Source organism: Amblyomma mixtum, chromosome 1 (assembly GCF_055824585.1).
Source record: "Amblyomma mixtum isolate Tamu chromosome 1, ASM5582458v1, whole genome shotgun sequence".
NCBI classification, from domain to species: domain Eukaryota; kingdom Metazoa; phylum Arthropoda; class Arachnida; order Ixodida; family Ixodidae; genus Amblyomma; species Amblyomma mixtum.
In genome coordinates this window covers 186,930,652-186,949,442 of record NC_143012.1, presented here as the reverse complement: position 1 = coordinate 186,949,442, position 18,791 = coordinate 186,930,652, and the positions used below count along the sequence as shown (strand labels likewise).

At 47.0% G+C, this 18,791-nt stretch overlaps 1 protein-coding gene across 1 annotated transcript in view; it reads right to left on the bottom strand.

Annotated features, from left to right (window-relative positions):
• LOC149370244 (uncharacterized) overlaps positions 1-11,485 on the bottom strand; it is a 125,044-nt gene extending 113,559 nt beyond the window's left edge. Inside the window, exon 1 of the mRNA XM_089577405.1 lies at positions 10,580-11,485. Within this exon, the coding sequence (XP_089433531.1) occupies positions 10,580-11,439 (860 nt within the window). The 5' untranslated portion in view covers positions 11,440-11,485. The remainder of the gene's footprint in view (positions 1-10,579) is intronic.
• Positions 11,486-18,791: the final 7,306 nt, after the last annotated feature.

Below are 18,791 nucleotides of genomic sequence, written 5' to 3'. Positions count from 1 at the left end.
TGGCGATGTCACGAAGCTTTGTTTGTGGTCGTTGCGAGCGTTTCTGCGAGGATCACCGTGGACAGCGGCGAGCAATACCGACTAGCCATTGAGAAAGGAGGCTGTTCACGGTGAATTTCCTCCGCGTAGAGAATGTGATTGAGGTCGGAGCGAGTGCTTTTCCGTCAAGGCAGCGATGTGCACATGCGAAGGCTCACTACACATGCCGTGTTTTCCGAATGCCGAAATGAACTTCGTGTTGTGCAGCTAGTCGCACTTGTTGCAATGGTTGCAGTGATCGCGACAAAAGCGCGTTGACACGACGTTGTTTCTGCTACGTATCCATCGCCGATTTTGATACTGTGCTTGAAAACTCACTGGAAGTTACGCTGCCTCCACTGAAAGCTACACTGCCCCTAAGAGTGCAATAACGATTTTAGAATGACTACGCGATTCCTATCGCGAATTCTTTATCGGGCCGAGCACACTGACTGGAACAAGCCAGGCTGCAGTACAAGTTGCTAACAACCGTTATAATTACAAAATCACACTGTTCAAATAGCTATGGTTATATACTTAAATTATTAGTCAGTTACCGTATTTACTCGCGTAATCCTCGCACTTTTTTTCCCTTGAAAATCAACGCGAAGTTTGGGGGTGCGATAATTATGCGGGGAAAATTTTCAAGCAAATGTTTCGGAGTGTTAAATGAAAAGATGAATGGGTGCGAGATCGGGATTGTCAGGTCCGCTATTGTAAATATAACGAAAACATTACTTTCAAGCGGAACTTACCTTCGTTATGAAAGTACAAGGTGAACGTAAGCTCAAGCTGCTAAAGCACTTTATTTGCCGCGCGCAACCTCCCGTCACTGCTCGCGTTGCGTACGTCTATCAGGCAATTCTACTCTTGATCAGAGTCCGTGTCGACACTGGAATCGTTGGCTTCTGCGGCACCGGTTTCTTCATCTTCCGATGCTTCTTCGTCGTCCCACACTAGGTGGTCCTCAGTCGCATCCAAGGCGTTCGAAATTCCTGTTTTTTTGAAACTTCTGGCCACCATGTCTACATCAATCATCGCCCATGCCTCTGATACCCAGCTCAGTTTAGATTCTTCAGTTAGATTTTTCAGGTCAGTTTAGATTCTTCGAATCTAAGCACCCCCTCTCACTTTGAGCATCGCGATCGTGAAAAAAAGGGGGTGCTTAGAATCGAGTGAATACGGTAGTTGTAGCCGCGGTCAATAGATGGCGACCGCTACGAGAAGCAGACGGCTCGCGGCAGTAATTTTTGGGGTGCGATGATTATGCGGGGAAAAAATTTTTCCCAATTTTTGATAGCCAATGTGGGGGGTGCGAGCATTACGCGAGTGCGAGCATTATGCGAGTAAATACGGTATTCAAAATATCACACAGCAGTGGTTTTACATTTTTGACAGAAAAAAAATATTGCACTCGCAGCGTTTCCCTAGCAGTGCACAGTATTGCAAAAGACATGCGTATCTATTCAGTGTATAAGGTGTGTGTGCATCTGAAGTGTGCATGCATTAAAAATTCACATTTTTGCACACTCCTGTCGATCACAATTGCAAATGCATGAGAAAATTATGACGCTTCCAACCATTTGGAACATGTACAATCAGTGGTAACTAAAGCAGTTCTGCATTTCACAGAACTGTGACAATGCAACAATACTGATTTATTTTTATTGTGTTTATCAGGCCATTATAAAAGCCAAAATAGAAATAGAACTCGGTGGCTGGAAAGGGGCCGAGATCATAATTCGGCTAAAGTGAATGGCTTTGTTCTCCACAGTGGCAGCGGAACTTCAGTTCTCTTCTAGCACTATTTCCTGAGCTCGCATTGCAGTTGCACAAGCCAGAGTGCAGCACTGAAAACAAATGTGGGACATTCTGCTTAAGGCTGTTCATTGTTGACATGTATAGAACAAGCTGGCTATAATCTCTGCAACTCCAAAGCATTCTCAAATGTCTCTATGCATGCAAAACGAAGTAGGTGCCTAGTATTGCACAAAAAGCTACACATGCCATCCTTATTATTGTAAGCATAATGAGATTTGAGAGCGAGTAAGCTTGATTACAGGTAGAGTGAATGCAAGAAATAATTTGGAGGGCTTACCTAGTGATCGCTCCCGGCTTAGGCTGGGAAAGTATACTTCGTGTCATCAAGGAAAGAGGATGCGATGGCCATATTTTCTGGTTATCTCAAGCAAACCCTATAATTTCAAAACGGAATCTGTAAAAGTGAATTTTCATTACGAGAGCTATGATGTCCCAGAATAAAATGAAAATAAAAATTAGCCATTTAAGTAGGCGATAGGCATGCACCCATGTGTTCTCTGATACAACTTGGCCGCTTCGCTAAGTGATGTCAAACTGGCTGCTGTTACGTGGCGAACCGTCTCGTGGATGTACCCCCGCTTCCCAAAGTAGCAAGAAAAAGTGAGTATTGCTAACCGTTAACAGATGTTTGTACCACTTAATATACGTAGAATCTTGGAGTTGCTATTAATCAACATCTTCAGCAAAATATATCCATTTCACGGCCAGTCTGATTTTCAAGGAAAGAAATTAAGTGAGACATCGCTAGGCATCAGAAATTTGGAAAAGACTAATTTGAAGTTAAGCCGAAGAACGCTGAAGAAGAACAGAAACGCAGTGATGTCGTGTGTCTTTTACTGGCATTGCTGTGCTGCAAGTTGAAGTTTATGGCTTCTTGGTTTAAGATGAAGCAACAGTGCAGTTAACAATATCCTGAATATTTAAAAGTAACATGCATGAGCACACGCGTCGATTTCTCCCCGAGTGAGTAGGCACTTTATTAGATCAATTTATTTTAATATTCATTATACCCCAACACTCCTAAGTGACAACTGAGCGGTGATCTTTGACATGGTGCGGCAAGTAGGAGCTTGATGAGTTCGCAATGTACTAATAAGAAAATAATTACTCATTAGCACCCAAGCGCAGCCATACAGCTGCAAAGGAAAGCTTTGTAGCTCTTTTTGTAGCCGTATGACTGCGCTTGGGTGGATGCCAATGAGTAATTACTGCCTTATTACAAATCATTTCAACCTTGAGGGATTCGCCTAAAATATTGGACCAACACCGCTCCAATTTCGAGCTTGCCCCATCATATGCTAGCTGTCCCCGTTTGCTCACTTGGTAGAGCAACTGCCCCGGTGAGGCAGTGGTCCTGGGTTCGAACCCCAGACTAGGGTAACTTTTCCTTTAACAACAAAGTTTCTGAGGAAACTGAGTAGCTTCCGTTTGTAGCCGTATGGCTACGCTTGGGTGGATGATAATGAGTAATTACTCCCTTAATACAAACGTTCTCCACACTGGGGGATTCCTCTAAAACATTGGACTAACATTGTCATTTACTGCACGGATTTCTGCAGTGACCAGTTCGAAGGACAACAGGTTAGTAAGCACAGCCTTGTGAGATGGAAGACCATTCTAGCCTTTCGTGGCAAAAACAAAATTGAATTTTGAAATGTAGTGGCATAAGCTAAGGGAGGCACAGTGCTTGTGCAGCTAGTGCAGAAGGAACCATGAGCAGGAAAAGATTAGTTGGTTATGTGACGATAAAGAGCGAAAAAAAAACTTTCAGTTTCTGCACGACATGCAAAAATTTGAAGATTCACCTTTAGGGCTGTTACACGGGAGCTTTAAAAATAGTCTCAGAGAATAAAGCAAGCAGCTCAGTTCTGAATGCATCCTAGGATCTCAGAAAAATTAGATTTGTGCCATGTGGCATAAGAATATTCTGCTGATGCCGCACAGGAGTTTTGAACGCAAGCAACACGGAAGACAGTGACACTAAGAACATGTTATGATGTAAATATCCAGGGTAGTAGGTAGTTGTTTAAGGATTGTTAGGTGAGACCATGTTACATTGTCAGCCATATTTAGTTGAGAATTTGAACCAGTATCCACCGACCGCGGTGGCCACGTTTCGATGGAGGCGAAACGCAGAAGGCGCCCGTGTGCTGTGCGATGTCAGTGCACGTTCAAGATCCCCAGGTGGTTGAAATTATTCTGGAGACCTCCACTACGGCACCTCTTTCTTCTTTCGCTTCCTCCTTTATCCCTTCCCTTAGGGCGCAATTCACGTATTCATCGAGATATGTGACAGTTACCACGTCATTTCCTTTCCTCAAACACCAATTTTTTTTTTTAGTATGCAGTGAATATGCCTTTCTCAATAAGGCCTTATAAGTAGGCAAGATGTAGTTATCCTGAAAGTAAAAAATATTAGTGCATTCTTAATAACATTAGCAAACTGGCTAGTCGAGAGCATCCACAATATTGTTCTGAGAATTGAAATACTGTTACTGACTGCAGATGGCAGACTCCATAGTCGTCAACGAAGGCTTGTTAGGAAACATTGAAAGGAAGGTCATAATGTATTTACTAAAACCTTGGGCCCAAGGGCAATTCCTTGGGGACGCCAGAGATAGCAGGAAAAAAGCAGGACGCGTAAGAATTAGCATGGGAATTCTGTCAACAGCTGGCTGTTAAAGCTTAGACCCAGTTTAGAGCAATTGGATGCAAATTATAGCGTTAGAAAATCAGCCTTATATAAATGAGGGATTTTATCACACGCTCTTTCAAAGCCAAGAAAAAAAGCGTTGAGGGGATGTTGCCGTTGAGGGAGCATGAGAGCAAGTTGGCTATCGCAGGAATGCTTTGTAAAGCCTTGCCAATTGGGATGAAACAACTTAATTGGCCAAAACATTATATCACCACGAGAGAATATAAAGTATGTTTTACAATTGGGCGCACATGCCAACAGCACAAATAGGGTCGTAGGTGCTGGGTGATGACTGGCAAGACACAGGCAGTGGCCAGTCTAGAGATGTAAAATTTCAAGAAATTTTGAATGGCATGAAAAAAAAAACGTTTTTTTCAGGGTTTTTTTCATGAAAAATTGGAAATTTTGTAAAACGTGACAAACAGATTTATTTGCAACAGCACAACGATCAATAATAATGCTCCGAAGTTCAACCGAATATGCAGTTATAGATGCCATATTATGAAACAAACTTCTTGTTCTATTGCACAGAGAAGATAAATAATGATTTGCACTTCAGGTGAATATAGAGATATAAATATCATATTTGTGGAACGAACCTCTTGTTCTATTGCACCGAGAAAGGGAACATGAAAACAGATTTATAAGTCACTCCATATCGGACTCAGAGTCACTGTCGCTGGATGCGGCACTACGCGCAGCAGCATGGATTGAAGCTGTGTCCACAGCTAGGTTCTTTCCTTCCTCCATGTTCGACTGCACATACTCAAGCTTTCGAATGCATTCCCCTGAAAGCCTGTTGCGAATCCTTTTATGGACGTTTCCGAAACGTGGCCAGTTTCGTTCGCAGCTGGTGGATGGTGGTGGTATTTGCAACTCGTCGTCATGCCAGACGAGTTAGCGGCTGGTTGGTGCAAAGGCCTTGCCACCAGGTAGATGGGGTCATGTGCTTCGCTGAAGACCCCTGTCGTGGACCAAATTCCTGCGGATGTCCTGTACTCTGCTATGTTGGAAATCAAGAAGCTAGGCTTGTATTTGGCTAAAACCGCTTCCGTGCACAGCAGCCTATGTTATTTATGCCGTGTGTGTAGCGCTGTAGAATTTGCAGCCATTTTGTTCTACTTCAGCCGTGAGTTCAAGTATTAGTGTGTTTTTAAGTCAAGCCTGGATCTTATATGTGACCTGGCCATCAACCCGCGTACTCGCAGCACGAACGTTTTAAAAGCACTACCTGGCACCGGCGATGACGACTGCTCTCCAATCGTTCGACGATGCACGCTTTAATGGTTTTCAAAGCAAAAACAAAAACCTAAACTAAAAGCAAGCAATCATAAAACCTTGAAATTGCATTGTGAAATTTTCGATGTTTCTTTCCATTTTTTCTTGTCTGAAAAAAAAACAACAAAAAAACGTTTTTTTTTTCCAAAATTGCAGTGTTTTTTTCAGGCCTTCACATCTCTAGTGGCCACGCTATGATGAGGCGGGAGGCATGACATGCACAAGATATATGTGTACACTGTGTCCCTTCCTGCTGTTGCATTCTTTAAGTTTCACAGGGCTTGAGTGTGCTGTCGGGTGAACTGCTGGAAAGACGGCATGTTGACACTGTACTAAGGACGAGAATGACAGAACAAGAATGGCTACTGGGCACGGTGGTGGTGTTGTTCTTTCCCGTCATCTTTGTTCCTTGTAGTTTTACTAGCTCCACAGGCCTTGTTTTCCTACCCGCTGTTTCAAAGTGGTGTCAGGTAAAGCCAATTGTTATTCTCCAACCACCAAACTGCTGTGCCATACAACATTCTTTTAATCAGCTTTCATAATTTGCAACGGCAAATTTACTTCATAAGTCATCTAGGTAAATAACACAGCTCAATAACTTGTGTCATCATCAGGACTAAAGATAGCCATAATTTCATTTATACAGTATTGGTTTGTTAATACAGACCCCGTTATTATGCATTCAAATCATGGACAGTATTTCTGGAGGCAAAACTTTTTCAATGCACTTACACCTCACTAACATGGAAACTCGCTCATGACACAGTGGAAGGAGTGAAAATGAATACAGCCCGTTGTCGCATAATTGTGCAGAGTGCAAAGACTGTTAAAACTTCTTGGATTTGAGTAGATAAGTCAAGCACAGCCTGAATCATATACCTTATTATACACTGGAATTACCATCATACTGTTTGTAGCAGTTGTGCACAGAGTTTTGTGTTAACCCATGAACTGCCAGCCCCAGCGACTCCTCCTGACAACACACTTTTTGGTTGCCAACGCACTTCTTTTTCTGGGGTCAAAATCATTGTCAGTGCTCGACGACTCACATTCTGGCGCAGATTGTTCATTGCACAAAATGAATTAAACTGCTTATCAATAAAGAACAGAGCCACAAGCTTACATTACAACCTCACAGATTCCTTTCCGCAGCCCACAATGCTATAGCACTTTTTAAATGGAGTACACCATGTTGTCACGACCTAAACCGAGAACTACTCCTCTGGCTCAACCCACCAACATGTAGAAAAGTTTGTGTTGTCACCAGTTCTTCAAGCAAACATTTTTGTGGACATAGGTCCGCATAGCTGGCAGAAAATAAAAACAAACGACGCCCCAGAAGAGGCCACTGCACTACACACCGATGTTTTCGCACGTCATAACCCGAGCATCCATCACCACAAAATGTACTGTATGAAGCACCAAGCCGCAGAAGGATGGCGACGCTGCTGTTGTCGCGGAAGAAAACAGTTCGACGGCCGTGCAGCCAAGATCGCGTCACGTCGCACACACAGCAGTTTCGAAGCACAGTACCTACACAAAGCGCGATCAAAATCGGCGATGGATACGTAGCAGAAACAACGTCTTATAACAACGCTCGCTTCGGTCACGATCACTGCAACCAGTGCGACTAGCTGCGCAACGCCAAGTTCATTACGGCATTCGGGAAACACTGCGTGCGTAGTGAGCCTTCGCACGTGCGCATTTCTCTGCCTCGACGGAGAAGCACTTTCACTTCTCGGACACTGTCACTGTGCTGTGTAGCTTATGCACGCAAAGGAAATTCACCATGAGCAGCCTCCTTTCTCCAAGGTGAGCAGCTGTTACTCGTCACTGTCTGTGGTGATCCTCACAGGAATTAGAAATGCTTGCAACGGCCACAAACGGCTCCAAACAAACGCTTTGTGACATCGCCACCGCGTAGGTCTTACGTCGGGGTTTGAAGCTCAATGCAATACGCATATGCAGCATCCAAACGCACGGCTTACATAGCACCTTGGAATCGACGCACTTTAACCATTCAGAGGCAAGTATCCTGGATCCAACTAGGTGCCAGGCGGATGGCTTGTTGCTGTGGAGCAGGGGCCTCGCTCTGCAGCAGGGTTTCCCAGGTTTCTACAATTTACATTTGCTTTAGCCCCTGGGGAGCTAGCGCATTCCCAGATTATGTGATCGAGGGTCCCCAGAGTGCTTGCACTTATCGTTTTCTTTCTCATCTCTCTGAACACGATATGCCCAGACCGGTTTACAAAGTTCCCAGCTTGGAGACGCCGCCATGCGATTGCCTCCCTATTGTTTAGACTTTTATCCGGTGGTGGCACCGCCGTATAATTTTGGAGACGCTCATCCATGTTCCAGCAGTCGGACGGCTCCACAGCTACCCGGAAGTAGAGAGCTTGGGCTAACTCGTGGGCCGCGTCGTTGCCAGGAACGGACGCGTGTGCGGGAGCCCAAATTAGGCTAATTTTTCTGTTTAGCCGTCTACTGGCCAGAATCCTTGCGAGATGCTACCCTTCCAGATCCTCAGAGATGCTCCTGGCCAGATCCGGTGAGATGCTACCCTTCCCAAATTTATAGATGGCTGTTTTGCTATCGCTAATTATAAAATTTGCTTCCGTTCCAATGCAAGCGAGCACTATCACAACTACTTCAGCTGTTTCCGCGCTTCTAATGGTGGCTGCCGATACGAGGACACTGCGGCCGTTGACCACTGAGGCGACCACCGCACTCGTCCTGCCACTTGCCGTGTCCACGTACACAACTGACTTGCTGTCCATCGGATCAAAGCGTCTGATTAGTACCTCTGCTCTCTTCTCCCTCCTCTCAGTGTTGAATATGGGATGCATGTTACGAGGCAGTGAGGGAATGATTAGATTTTCTCGGCAGTCCTGCGGAATGCTCGATTTGGCTCGTAGTCCCCTATCTGTTTGCAGGCCTACCATTTCAAGGATGGCTCTGCCCGTGGTTGTTTGGCTTAATTTTCCGAGCTGAGAAATTCTGACAGCCTCCGCTATTTCGTCCCAGGTATTGTGCACTCCCACAGAGAGGAGTCCTCAGTGGAGGTGCTAATCGGTAAGCCCAGGGCCCTCTTTATGCACCGTCGAATGAGCGAGTCTAATTTCTTCCTCGCCTCAGCCCTAATGTTTAAGAAAGGCGTGGCATAACTCACGCGGCTGATTACGTACACTTGGGTTAGTTTAAGCAAGCTTCTTTCTTTCCTTCAGGCCTCGTCCCTTCAGCGCAACCCTTCTAAATATGCCAAGGGCTTGCGTGCAAATCCCTCGAGCCTTCTGATTGCCCCATCGTTATACCCACCTGGGCCGATTTCGTTTCTAGACCCAATATTTCTGCCCTGACCTCCACCTCCATCACGGAGGCGGAGGTCAGGGCAGAAATATTGGAACTAAAAACGAAATCGGCCTCGGGCCCTGACGGGATAACGAACAAAATTTTAAGAAACCTGGATGACGACTCCATCAGCGCTCTGACACAGTACATGCAAGAAATTTGGATTAAAGGCCACCTGCCTCTACACTGGAAGTCGGCAAATGTAATTCTAATACCAAAGCCAGGTAAACCCCGAAACTAGAAAATTTAAGACCTATTTGCCTAACCTCATGCATGGGGAAATTGATGGAGCGCGTAGTCCAGACCAGACTGACGCTGCGGCCACCTGCGCCGCGTGTGACGTCACTCGGTTTCGCGCATGCGCAGAACTGGCAAATCTGTGCACCGGCTCACGCGAAGCTCGGCTCCGACCCGCGTAGTGAAGCTTTTCGCTTCGAAGACCATGGGTTTGCTGCAGGCTTCATGACGCGGTGTGCTGGGGAGCCTCAAGGGCCGAAAAACTGGCAGTGGCTTTGCTCAGTTAGACCAGGATATACGCAGTGAAAGCAGTTTAGCCCACTGACATTTCGGTAGCGACACGCCGTCGTTTTCGCTCAGCAGCTTAGCGGCGTCTCTTCGCGAGACGTTCCTCTCGTTCTTCGGGCGTCTCGGCTGCCCGCTTAGCCTTTCTCGCCTCGTTTTCAAGACTCAATAGCCTGTACTGGTGCCGTAATGAGTACAGCCGAACTCCTCTTTCCATGGATGGTGCGCGGCGCACATCGTTTCCGGCTGCGCGGCGCAACTCTGCGCATGCGCAGTGCGGCGGAGCGACGGCGCACACCTGTGGCTTGTTGCCTTGGTAACGCGCATGTGCAGTAGTGGCCTTTGCCCAGCCAAAGGAGGCGTTGGCCCAGCGAAGGCCGCAAGGCGCTGTGTGGTGGGCGGAGCAAAAATCGCTCGCCTCTGGCAGCACCGAGTGGCTCGTGTGACCGGTGAGGCCCGCTAGCCCAGAACGCCACACGGAGAATCGAAGGCGCTGGAACTCGGGCGAGCTGGACGCAAAGCGACGACGACGACGACGTGCCGATGCGACTACAGCACGGTGTAAGTTGCGTTGTTGCGTCAGTGCGGCTCGCCGAAAATAGCGGCAGATGTGTCTACAACGTGGACCTGCGCTAATAATATTTCTTAATGCGTTATTAATGCGTCAGCATTAGAAGGGCCTGTGCAGGCGAAAATGAACGCCGTCTGTCGCGCAGATGTCACCGTGCCGACCACATTCGCAGTACGTCAAAAGAGGTGGAGGAACGAAGGGAAACACGCGGAGCAAAACAAAAGCTTGCATCTGCGCAGAACGATATATCAGTGGCACACCAAAGAGGAGAGGAGGAAACACAACAACAAAAAGAAGTAATAAAGAAATAATCAGGTTATTCTTACCTTCGCTGGCGTTTAGCTTCAGCCTCCCTAGCGCGCTGATTTGCATCCTGACGTTTAAGCCGCATTGCCTCCGCTTCTCTTGCCCTAAGTTCCGGGTCCATAGCCCGTCGGTACCGCTTTGCTTCAGCCTCACGCGCTCGCAACTCAGGATTCCCATGCCGCCTTCTCCGCATGGCTTCAGCACGTCGCGCTCTGGCCACTCGTATTCGGGCTTCGTCATCTAGCGCCGTTATTTCAGGATGTTGCTGTCGCTGACGTTCGGCATGCCGTTTCGCATCCTGACGTCTACGTCGCGTTGCCTCAGCTTCTCTTGCCCTAAGTTCCGGGTTTAGAGCCCGTCGTTGCCGCTTCGCCTCAGACTCACGAACCCTCAGCTCAGCATCTTCCTGGCGCTTTCTCCGCATGGCTTCAGCACGTCTGAGTTTCGTTTCAGCTTTTTCTGCCTCCGTCTTCCGCGGCCTCCCTCGAGGTCGAGCTACAATAGATGCTCCACTGGCACCAACCCATGCACCAAGCGAAGCGCCTCCTGCACTATTAGACCGCACCGCATCCATCACAGCAACCTCACGACACCGCAACTCAGCATTATCCTGGCGCATTCTCCGTATGGATTCAGCATGGCTGGCTTTAGTCTCGGCTTTCTCTGCCTCCGCCTTCCGTGGCCTCCCTCGTCGTCGAGCTGGAGTCGACGTAGATGCCTCTTTGGCACCAGCCGAAGAGGCTCCCGCACTAGACGGCTCCGTATTCGCCACATAAGTTGGTGCCACCAATACCAACAACACGTCCATCACATTCACACGTGCCTGAAGATCGAGCGCGCGCTCCATTAGAACCATTGCCCCTCCCCTCCTGAAGAACATGCCTGCAGCGTCAGGGGTGGTCAGCCGCCCGACGTAGAGCGCGCGTCCGCCGCATAGCGGCGCTGTCAGATGAACATCAGCAAATTCCGCACAGCTGGAGACAGAGTAAAATGAATTTGATTTATAAAGGGAAAGGAGATAAGATGAACATAAAATCCTTCCGTCCGATTACGATAACATCTGTTATGTACAGGCTGGCAATGCAGGCGGTGAAATTAAAAATGCAGTCATGGGTAGAAGGGAATAGGATACTCGGAGAACTTCAGAATGGGTTCAGAAGGGGTAGGCGGTTAGATGATAGCCTGTTCGTGCTTACCCAATGCATAGAAATAGCTAAGGCGGAAAATAGACCTCTGTTTATAGCCTTTCTAGACATAAGCGGTGCATACGATAACGTGAACAGGGAACTCCTGTGGAGCATATTGAAAGATTTAGGTATTGGTGATGAGGTAATTGATTTTCTACAGGAAATCTACCGAGATAATGAAGTTGAAATTACATGGGAAGGGAAAAAAAGTACCACAACTGTAGGGGTGCACAAAGGATTAAGGCAAGGTTGCCCTCTATCACCGCTGCTGTTCATGCTTTACGTGATAAATATGGAAAGAAGGCTAGAAGAAAGTAATCTGGGTTATAATCTATCGTACAGATTAGGCGGAAATGTAGTTGAGCAGCGACTCCCGGGTTTAATGTATGCGGACGATATTGTACTGTTAGCAGATAGCCAGGAAGATTTACAAACTTTGGTTAATTGTTGTGGAGACGAAGGAGACGCTCTAGGATTCAGTTTTAGCGCAACTAAATCAGGTGTGATGATTTTTAACGATACAACTGATCAGGTGCTTACAATACAAGGCCACGAAATACCCAAAGTGGCCGAATACAAATACCTCGGGATATGGCTAAACGAAGGGCAGATATACACGGAAAAGCATGAACAGGCTCTTAGGGCAAAAGGACGAAGAGACGCCGGGATAATGAAACATAGGGCATTATGGGGGTACAACAAATATGAAGTACTAAGAGGTATTTGGAAAGGAATAATGGTGCCGGGACTTACTTTCGGTAATGCGGTTCTGTGCTTAAGGGCAGAAGTTCAGTCGAGATTAGATGTAAATCAGAGAGCTGTTGGAAGATTAGCACTAGGTGCCCACGGCAAAACCACAAACGAGGCAGTACAAGGGGATATGGGCTGGGCATCGTTCGAGGCACGGGAAGCTAAGAGTAAAATACTATATGAAGAACGCCTGAGGAAATTGGACGATAACAGATGGGCAGCTAAGGTATTTAAATATTTATACAGAAAGAACGTTGACTCACAGTGGCGGAAAAGAACTAGAAAACTAACCAGTAAGTATGCCGGTCATGAGGACGGAGAAAGAAAGAGCATTAAACGACAGGTTAAAAACGCGGAAGTTAAAAATTGGATGAATTCAATGGAAAAGAAACATAGTGTAGAACTATATCGATTCTGGAAAAGGCAGATCAGGAAAGAATTTTTCTATGATAACTCAAGAGGCAGTGCCCTACTTTTTGAAGCTAGATCAGGGTGTCTTAGAACGCGCAGCTACAAAAAGAAATTTAACGAAGAAGATGACACATGTGCAGTGTGTGGTAGATCTGTGGAAACAATTGAACACCTCATAATCAAATGTGATGGTATCCATCCGGATGTCGATGCAGGCACAGTCACTCTTTCTGAGGCCCTAGGGTTTAAAGATAACAATGGTCATGTAAATAAATCTGCAGTGGAAGTCAGCAAAAAGCGATTGGAGGATTGGTGGCTGAAAAGCAGAGATGTGGCATAAGGTTAGAATAGTAGGAAACCGTAGGCAAAGTTGATGGAGAATCTTAATGAGAATTGCCAACACAGTAAACAAAAAAAAATAATAAATAAAGAAAAGCTGAGCATGGTGGCAATTGCCACCACCCCGTTTCAAAGGGGGCGCTCCTATCCATCCATCCATCCATCCAGGTTAGAAGTGCAGGAAGCCGTAGTGAAAGAAGATGGCGAATCTTAATGAGAATTAACAACACAGATGAATAAAAATAAAAAAAAAGCTGAGCATGGTGGCCACTACCCGTTTCAAAGGGGGCGCTCCTATCTATCCATCCTTAAAGTCACTGGAACTCTATCCATCCTCTATGCATCCATCCATCCAAACGCCGTCTGCTTGACATCGGCCACACGCATAGAGTTCATGGCCCACACGGGAATGGCTTGAGGAGTGTGGCCAGCGAGCGATGGGACGCCTTGCCCCAGGGCGCCATGGTCGTGTGGCTGAGGTTTAACGTCCCAAAGCGACTCAGGCTATAAGGGACGCCGTAGTGAAGGGCTCCGGAAATTTCGACCACCTGGGGTTCCTTAACGTGCACTGACATATCGCACAGTACACGGGCCTCCATCGCCGCAAAAGCCTAAATCTGCCTTCGGACGAAGTGGGCTAAGCGATTCCAGCACCTTCGTCGCAAGTTCGGCATTCTCAATGTGTTCGGTTTCTTCTGCAATGAGGTACAGGCCGACAGCGCGACAAAATGGGCCAAGGCGGTTGACGCCCTAGAGTCGTGGAGACGAATCAGACGAGTTGTACCGGACAGGCAAACGAAACATCTGCGCCTCTACGACAACAGCGTTGGTAGCCGCTTGTTCGAGGCGCGCGCGGGTGCCAACGCTTACTTCCGCAAGCGCTTCGAACCCGCAGTTGAGTGCACCTCGTGTGCGTGCGGGACGCAGGCCGAAAACATCGTACGGTTCAGCGAGCAGCTACCAACACCACCGCAGGCGAGGTGCTATACGTTCCCGCAGGCACTGGTTTCTGCTCGCCCGATCGCGACGGTACAACTGGCGCGGCAGTCGCAGCGATTGATTGACAACTTTATATCTCAAAAGGGAAGGAGGCAGCGGAGGAGGGGGAGAGGTCCTAGGCTGGACGTAGGCCGGCCGCTACCCTCTGAGCCCAATCTAGGCTGAGAGATAAGGCGCTGCACTGTTAATGGAAGCCTCCCACTGCTCCTTTGAATTAATATTCAGGGGTTTTGGTGGGGAGTGACGAACATAGCCTCGCATGATGTAGTCGAGATTGGCTCTGCCGGGCAGAAATTACAACCTGATGAGGGATAGAGCTGGGCGGCTGAGGTGGCGGAAGACTATAGGAGTTGAATCTGAAGCTGACGCCACAGAATCTCTGCTAATTCGCCTGCAGAGGCAGAAAGAGCCGCCATCTCACTTGCGCTGGCCCACTCCACCATTGACAAAAACATAATTTGCACAGATTCCCAGGCAGCGTACTGCCACTACCTAAAGGGCATGGCAACGCCGGCCAGACACCGTATTCTTGCCACAGCCACCTCTCATGACCGAACGGTTACTCTGTCGTGGATCCCTGGGCATGCCTAGATTCCCGGTAATGAGCACGCGTTCATGCGCTGGCCCGAGAACTCTCCTCCCGGACCCCGGATGATCAGGCACCCAACCGTGCGCAAGAGGCCCCTTCGGTCCTTTCTACATATCATCAAATCACCACATTCTACAAACTCAGCCGCATGACACTGCCACCACCACACACAACCTTGTTGTCCTTATCCAGCTCCGCATGGCGACAATTACCGACAGGCTGCTTTATTTCACCCTACCATCTCATGCTTTCACCCCACCTTTCCTCCTGATTGTAGCACCTGTGGAGTGCCCAGATCCACACTTTTCCACTACTTTTGGGAATGTCCTTCCCCACAGGCAGTACCCCCATCCCCAATCCCACTAATTCTTCCTAACAAGCTGCTTTACGGACCGCTCAGCCCGCCGGCCAGAAATGGCAAGTGGATCGGGCTTTATGTGAAGCACAAGCCCATGGACTCCTGGACCAGTAGGGTACCACCCTGGAAGATTTTTTTGTCTAATAAAAGTTGTTTCCATCCACCCACCTCTGCGATACCAAGAGGTTTTGTGGTGGGCAGGTGGTATACAAGGCGATCGAGGCACTAATGGTAACATATGTCATGAAAGGAGAGGAAGCGGTCACGCGCTGTAAGCGGGGCCACGTCACCAAAGGCGGACTTCATGGCCGGCGCCTGGACAGTGAAACCTCGGACGCAGGCGTGAACCACCTCATTACCAGCTAGGCCTGTGTGTGCGGGATGGAGTCCAAAGAAGGATGACAGAGTGGGTTGTTTTACGAGAAGGGACAGGGGTGGACGGGATGACCCGCGCCAAAATTTGGAAAGTTGATTTAGAATCATTGACAATGGTGGTAATATCGGGAGTGATAAGAGCGAGGGCCACCTCCTCTGAAGAGCAGCGACGAAGCGCCACTTTGACTGAGTGGTAGACGTTATAGTGCGACATTAGCCAACTGCTTCAGAGCGAAAGCTGTACTACTCGACGTACAACTCACAGTTTCGCCTGGCTTTATGCTTTTCACCTTGAAGCCAGGCCAAGGTCAAACCAAGCACAACCCCATCTATGACTGCGTCGTGCTGCGCATAACCATGATATATGCCTATACAATATGGCCATAGCTAATGACCAGCAACCACATGACCGATGACCAATGGCCATTTGACCTTTAGAGCTTAGATTCACATCGCATGATGCAACGTAATGCAATGACATAGCAGTTGTAAAGTACATACCGCCGGCTTTGCTTTCGCTCGTCTACCAAGTTCAGCCGGGTCGAACCTCAGGCAAATTTTTTTTTTTGATAGTTTCAACGCTGTTTGTGCGTGTGCTTGCCGATTTGCTCTCAATGTTTTCTTTTTCTCTGTATCCGGCCAGCGCCTGCCTCTTTCAGCCATGTTTCAATGGAAGGCCACACTGTCATCATAATCAATGGATATGGATGTCCACTCGTCTCCCCTGCCTGGTTACGGACTAGAACCAGAGTTTATAAATTTGGCGGCAGCGCACCTGGTTGCGCGGCGATAGCGGTGCCGCTAGAGCGCCAGAGGGTGTTCCAGTGGTGTTACATTTTCTAGAGGTGATCCGTACTGTTACTCACGCGGTAATGAAACAGTCATCAAGGCACATAAAACGTGTTGAGGAGTGGCTCTATGCTTGTATGTACACAGCATTTCACTTCTTAACGTGATGAACTATGGATGTGGCTTGATTCAGTGGTGCTCGTGGCTTGATTCAGTGGTGCTCACCAGGCGGTGTAGGTCACTTTCGTAAATTTTTCGTAACTGTTCGCACTAATTGTTTATATGGCACAACAAAGAATTAGCGACACGTTCAAATCATGTCTGCGTTACATTACTACAGCAGAAACATATTCTGCATTGCTTCTTGGGCCATTATATGTACTGGGTGTTTCACGCAAGACTTTGCACAATTTTTAAAATTAGGCTTTTTGAGTTAGAACTTCTGAGTGCTTTTTTTCAGCATAACATTGACACCAGAGTAGTACAGCAGAATACAACTAAGTCATGCCAACTAGCAGGCTGGTTAACTTCTTAACTATTTCTTTTTGGATCCATTATTATTACCCTCTGAGCTGTGGCCTGACAAATTTTGGTTACATTGCGCAAAAATACATGCGCTTTTGAGAAGCTTGCAGGCAAAGCAACCTCTCCAGCGCATGTAACTCGTCGAAATAGCCTGAATTTGTTGTCCGACAGTGCAGAGGGTAACCGCGTTTTCGAAATCCGAAAAACTGATATGGATATTACTACGGGCTACATACCTCTCAATAATTAAGGAGCCTAACGGTAATAGCTAAAAAGTTAACTATTCAATATTAGAGCTTAATTCAATATACCTTCATTGCAGGACAACCAGATGCATGCAGTGTTTATGTGCCTGGTAGTTATACAGCTTTGCCCTCATTAAAAAGCTTGCAGACTTCTATTGAATATATTGTTTTGTGCACTCCCTCCAAATTTTTCAGTGCCAACTTTTATGGTATTATGTCCATAAAGGGTGCAGACGAGTCTTTTGGTTCAGACGCCTGCTACGGTCTTGCCATGTGCATAATTTTGCTTCATGCGTACTGCACTGCAGTCATCAGGCATGTCCTTGAACCTATATTGTACTGAACAAATTCTGTATAGTGCAATTTCTCTACCCTGTATTCACCTTTCACTCTCCATCCATCCTGTCTGCCTGTCCATCCATCCATCCACAATCGATCAATCAACAAAGCCGGCCAAGCTGAGTTGCCAGAAGCGAACTAAAAGCATGAGGTGGAGGCCAAACAAATTTGGCCACTCCCATCTCCAAAGAGGGCCAATGCAGAAATGCCATCGGCTTGCCCCGTTGTTGGATCAATGCAAGCACATCCTTGTAAAGAAGGATACGGTGCAGTAGTGGAACGGATGCTACGTATCCACCACCGCACAGTATTCAGTATGCCTTCTAGAAAAACCATGTCAAGTTTTACGGCATGCTCCACAAAGTAATTAGCCAAGATCTGTTCTCTAGTTACATTTTCTAGAGGCAATCCGTACTGCTACACACACGGTAATGAAACAGTCATCAAGGCACATAAAACGTGTTGAGGAGTGGCTCTATGCTTGTATGTACACAGTATTTCACTTGTTGATGTGATGAACTATGGATGTGCCTTGACTCAGTGGTGCTCACCAACGTAAATCAGAGGAAACGATTGAAAGTTCTTCAAGTATGTTTATCGCAAAGAATGCTCTTTGCTGTGTAGCTTTTGTCAGGCACCGCAGCACCGTATGACGATCCTGTCATCCCAGTCAGCAGAGTCTTGATGTGCCGACACTGGAGCAGTCACCTTTGCACCTCTGGATGCAAAAGTAAATATGGTGGACAGAGTGTGTGTACAGATGGTCCAGGTAGCACTCTGCTGTTGGCCTCCTCCCTTCGCACAGTCTGAGAAACTGCCGCTGATTGTGCAGTCCAGGCAGTGTTGGTGGATTCCTTGAGAGTGAAGTGAAAACAGTGTTCACTTTCTACCATAACCAATTATATTTCAATTTTTGGAGTTGTTCTAGTGGATTATAGGTTCTACTGACCCACATATGGTATTGATCCTTCTTTATGTACCCAGCTCATTTATGATCCCTTGCTAAGTGGTTTGTTAGACTATAGATTCACATCGGATTTGATGACACATCGTTTTGTTTTATTTTCTTCTGCTTGAGTACAGTGGTGTGAACGTTCTGCCCTTTGATCACGTGATTTGTGGCAGAGCATAGAAAATGGTTTGACCCGGAGCACCCGTCTTCCACATGCCAAATTTGGAGGCACATTTTGTGTAATAAATACATGTTATTTCTATAGTGTGCATTCCTTTATCACCTTTAGCTATGATACTCGCAGATAGTAGCATACTTATGTAAGCGGGGTCATGGACTTTCATGGACTCCTACTGGTGTCATGCAACTTACAC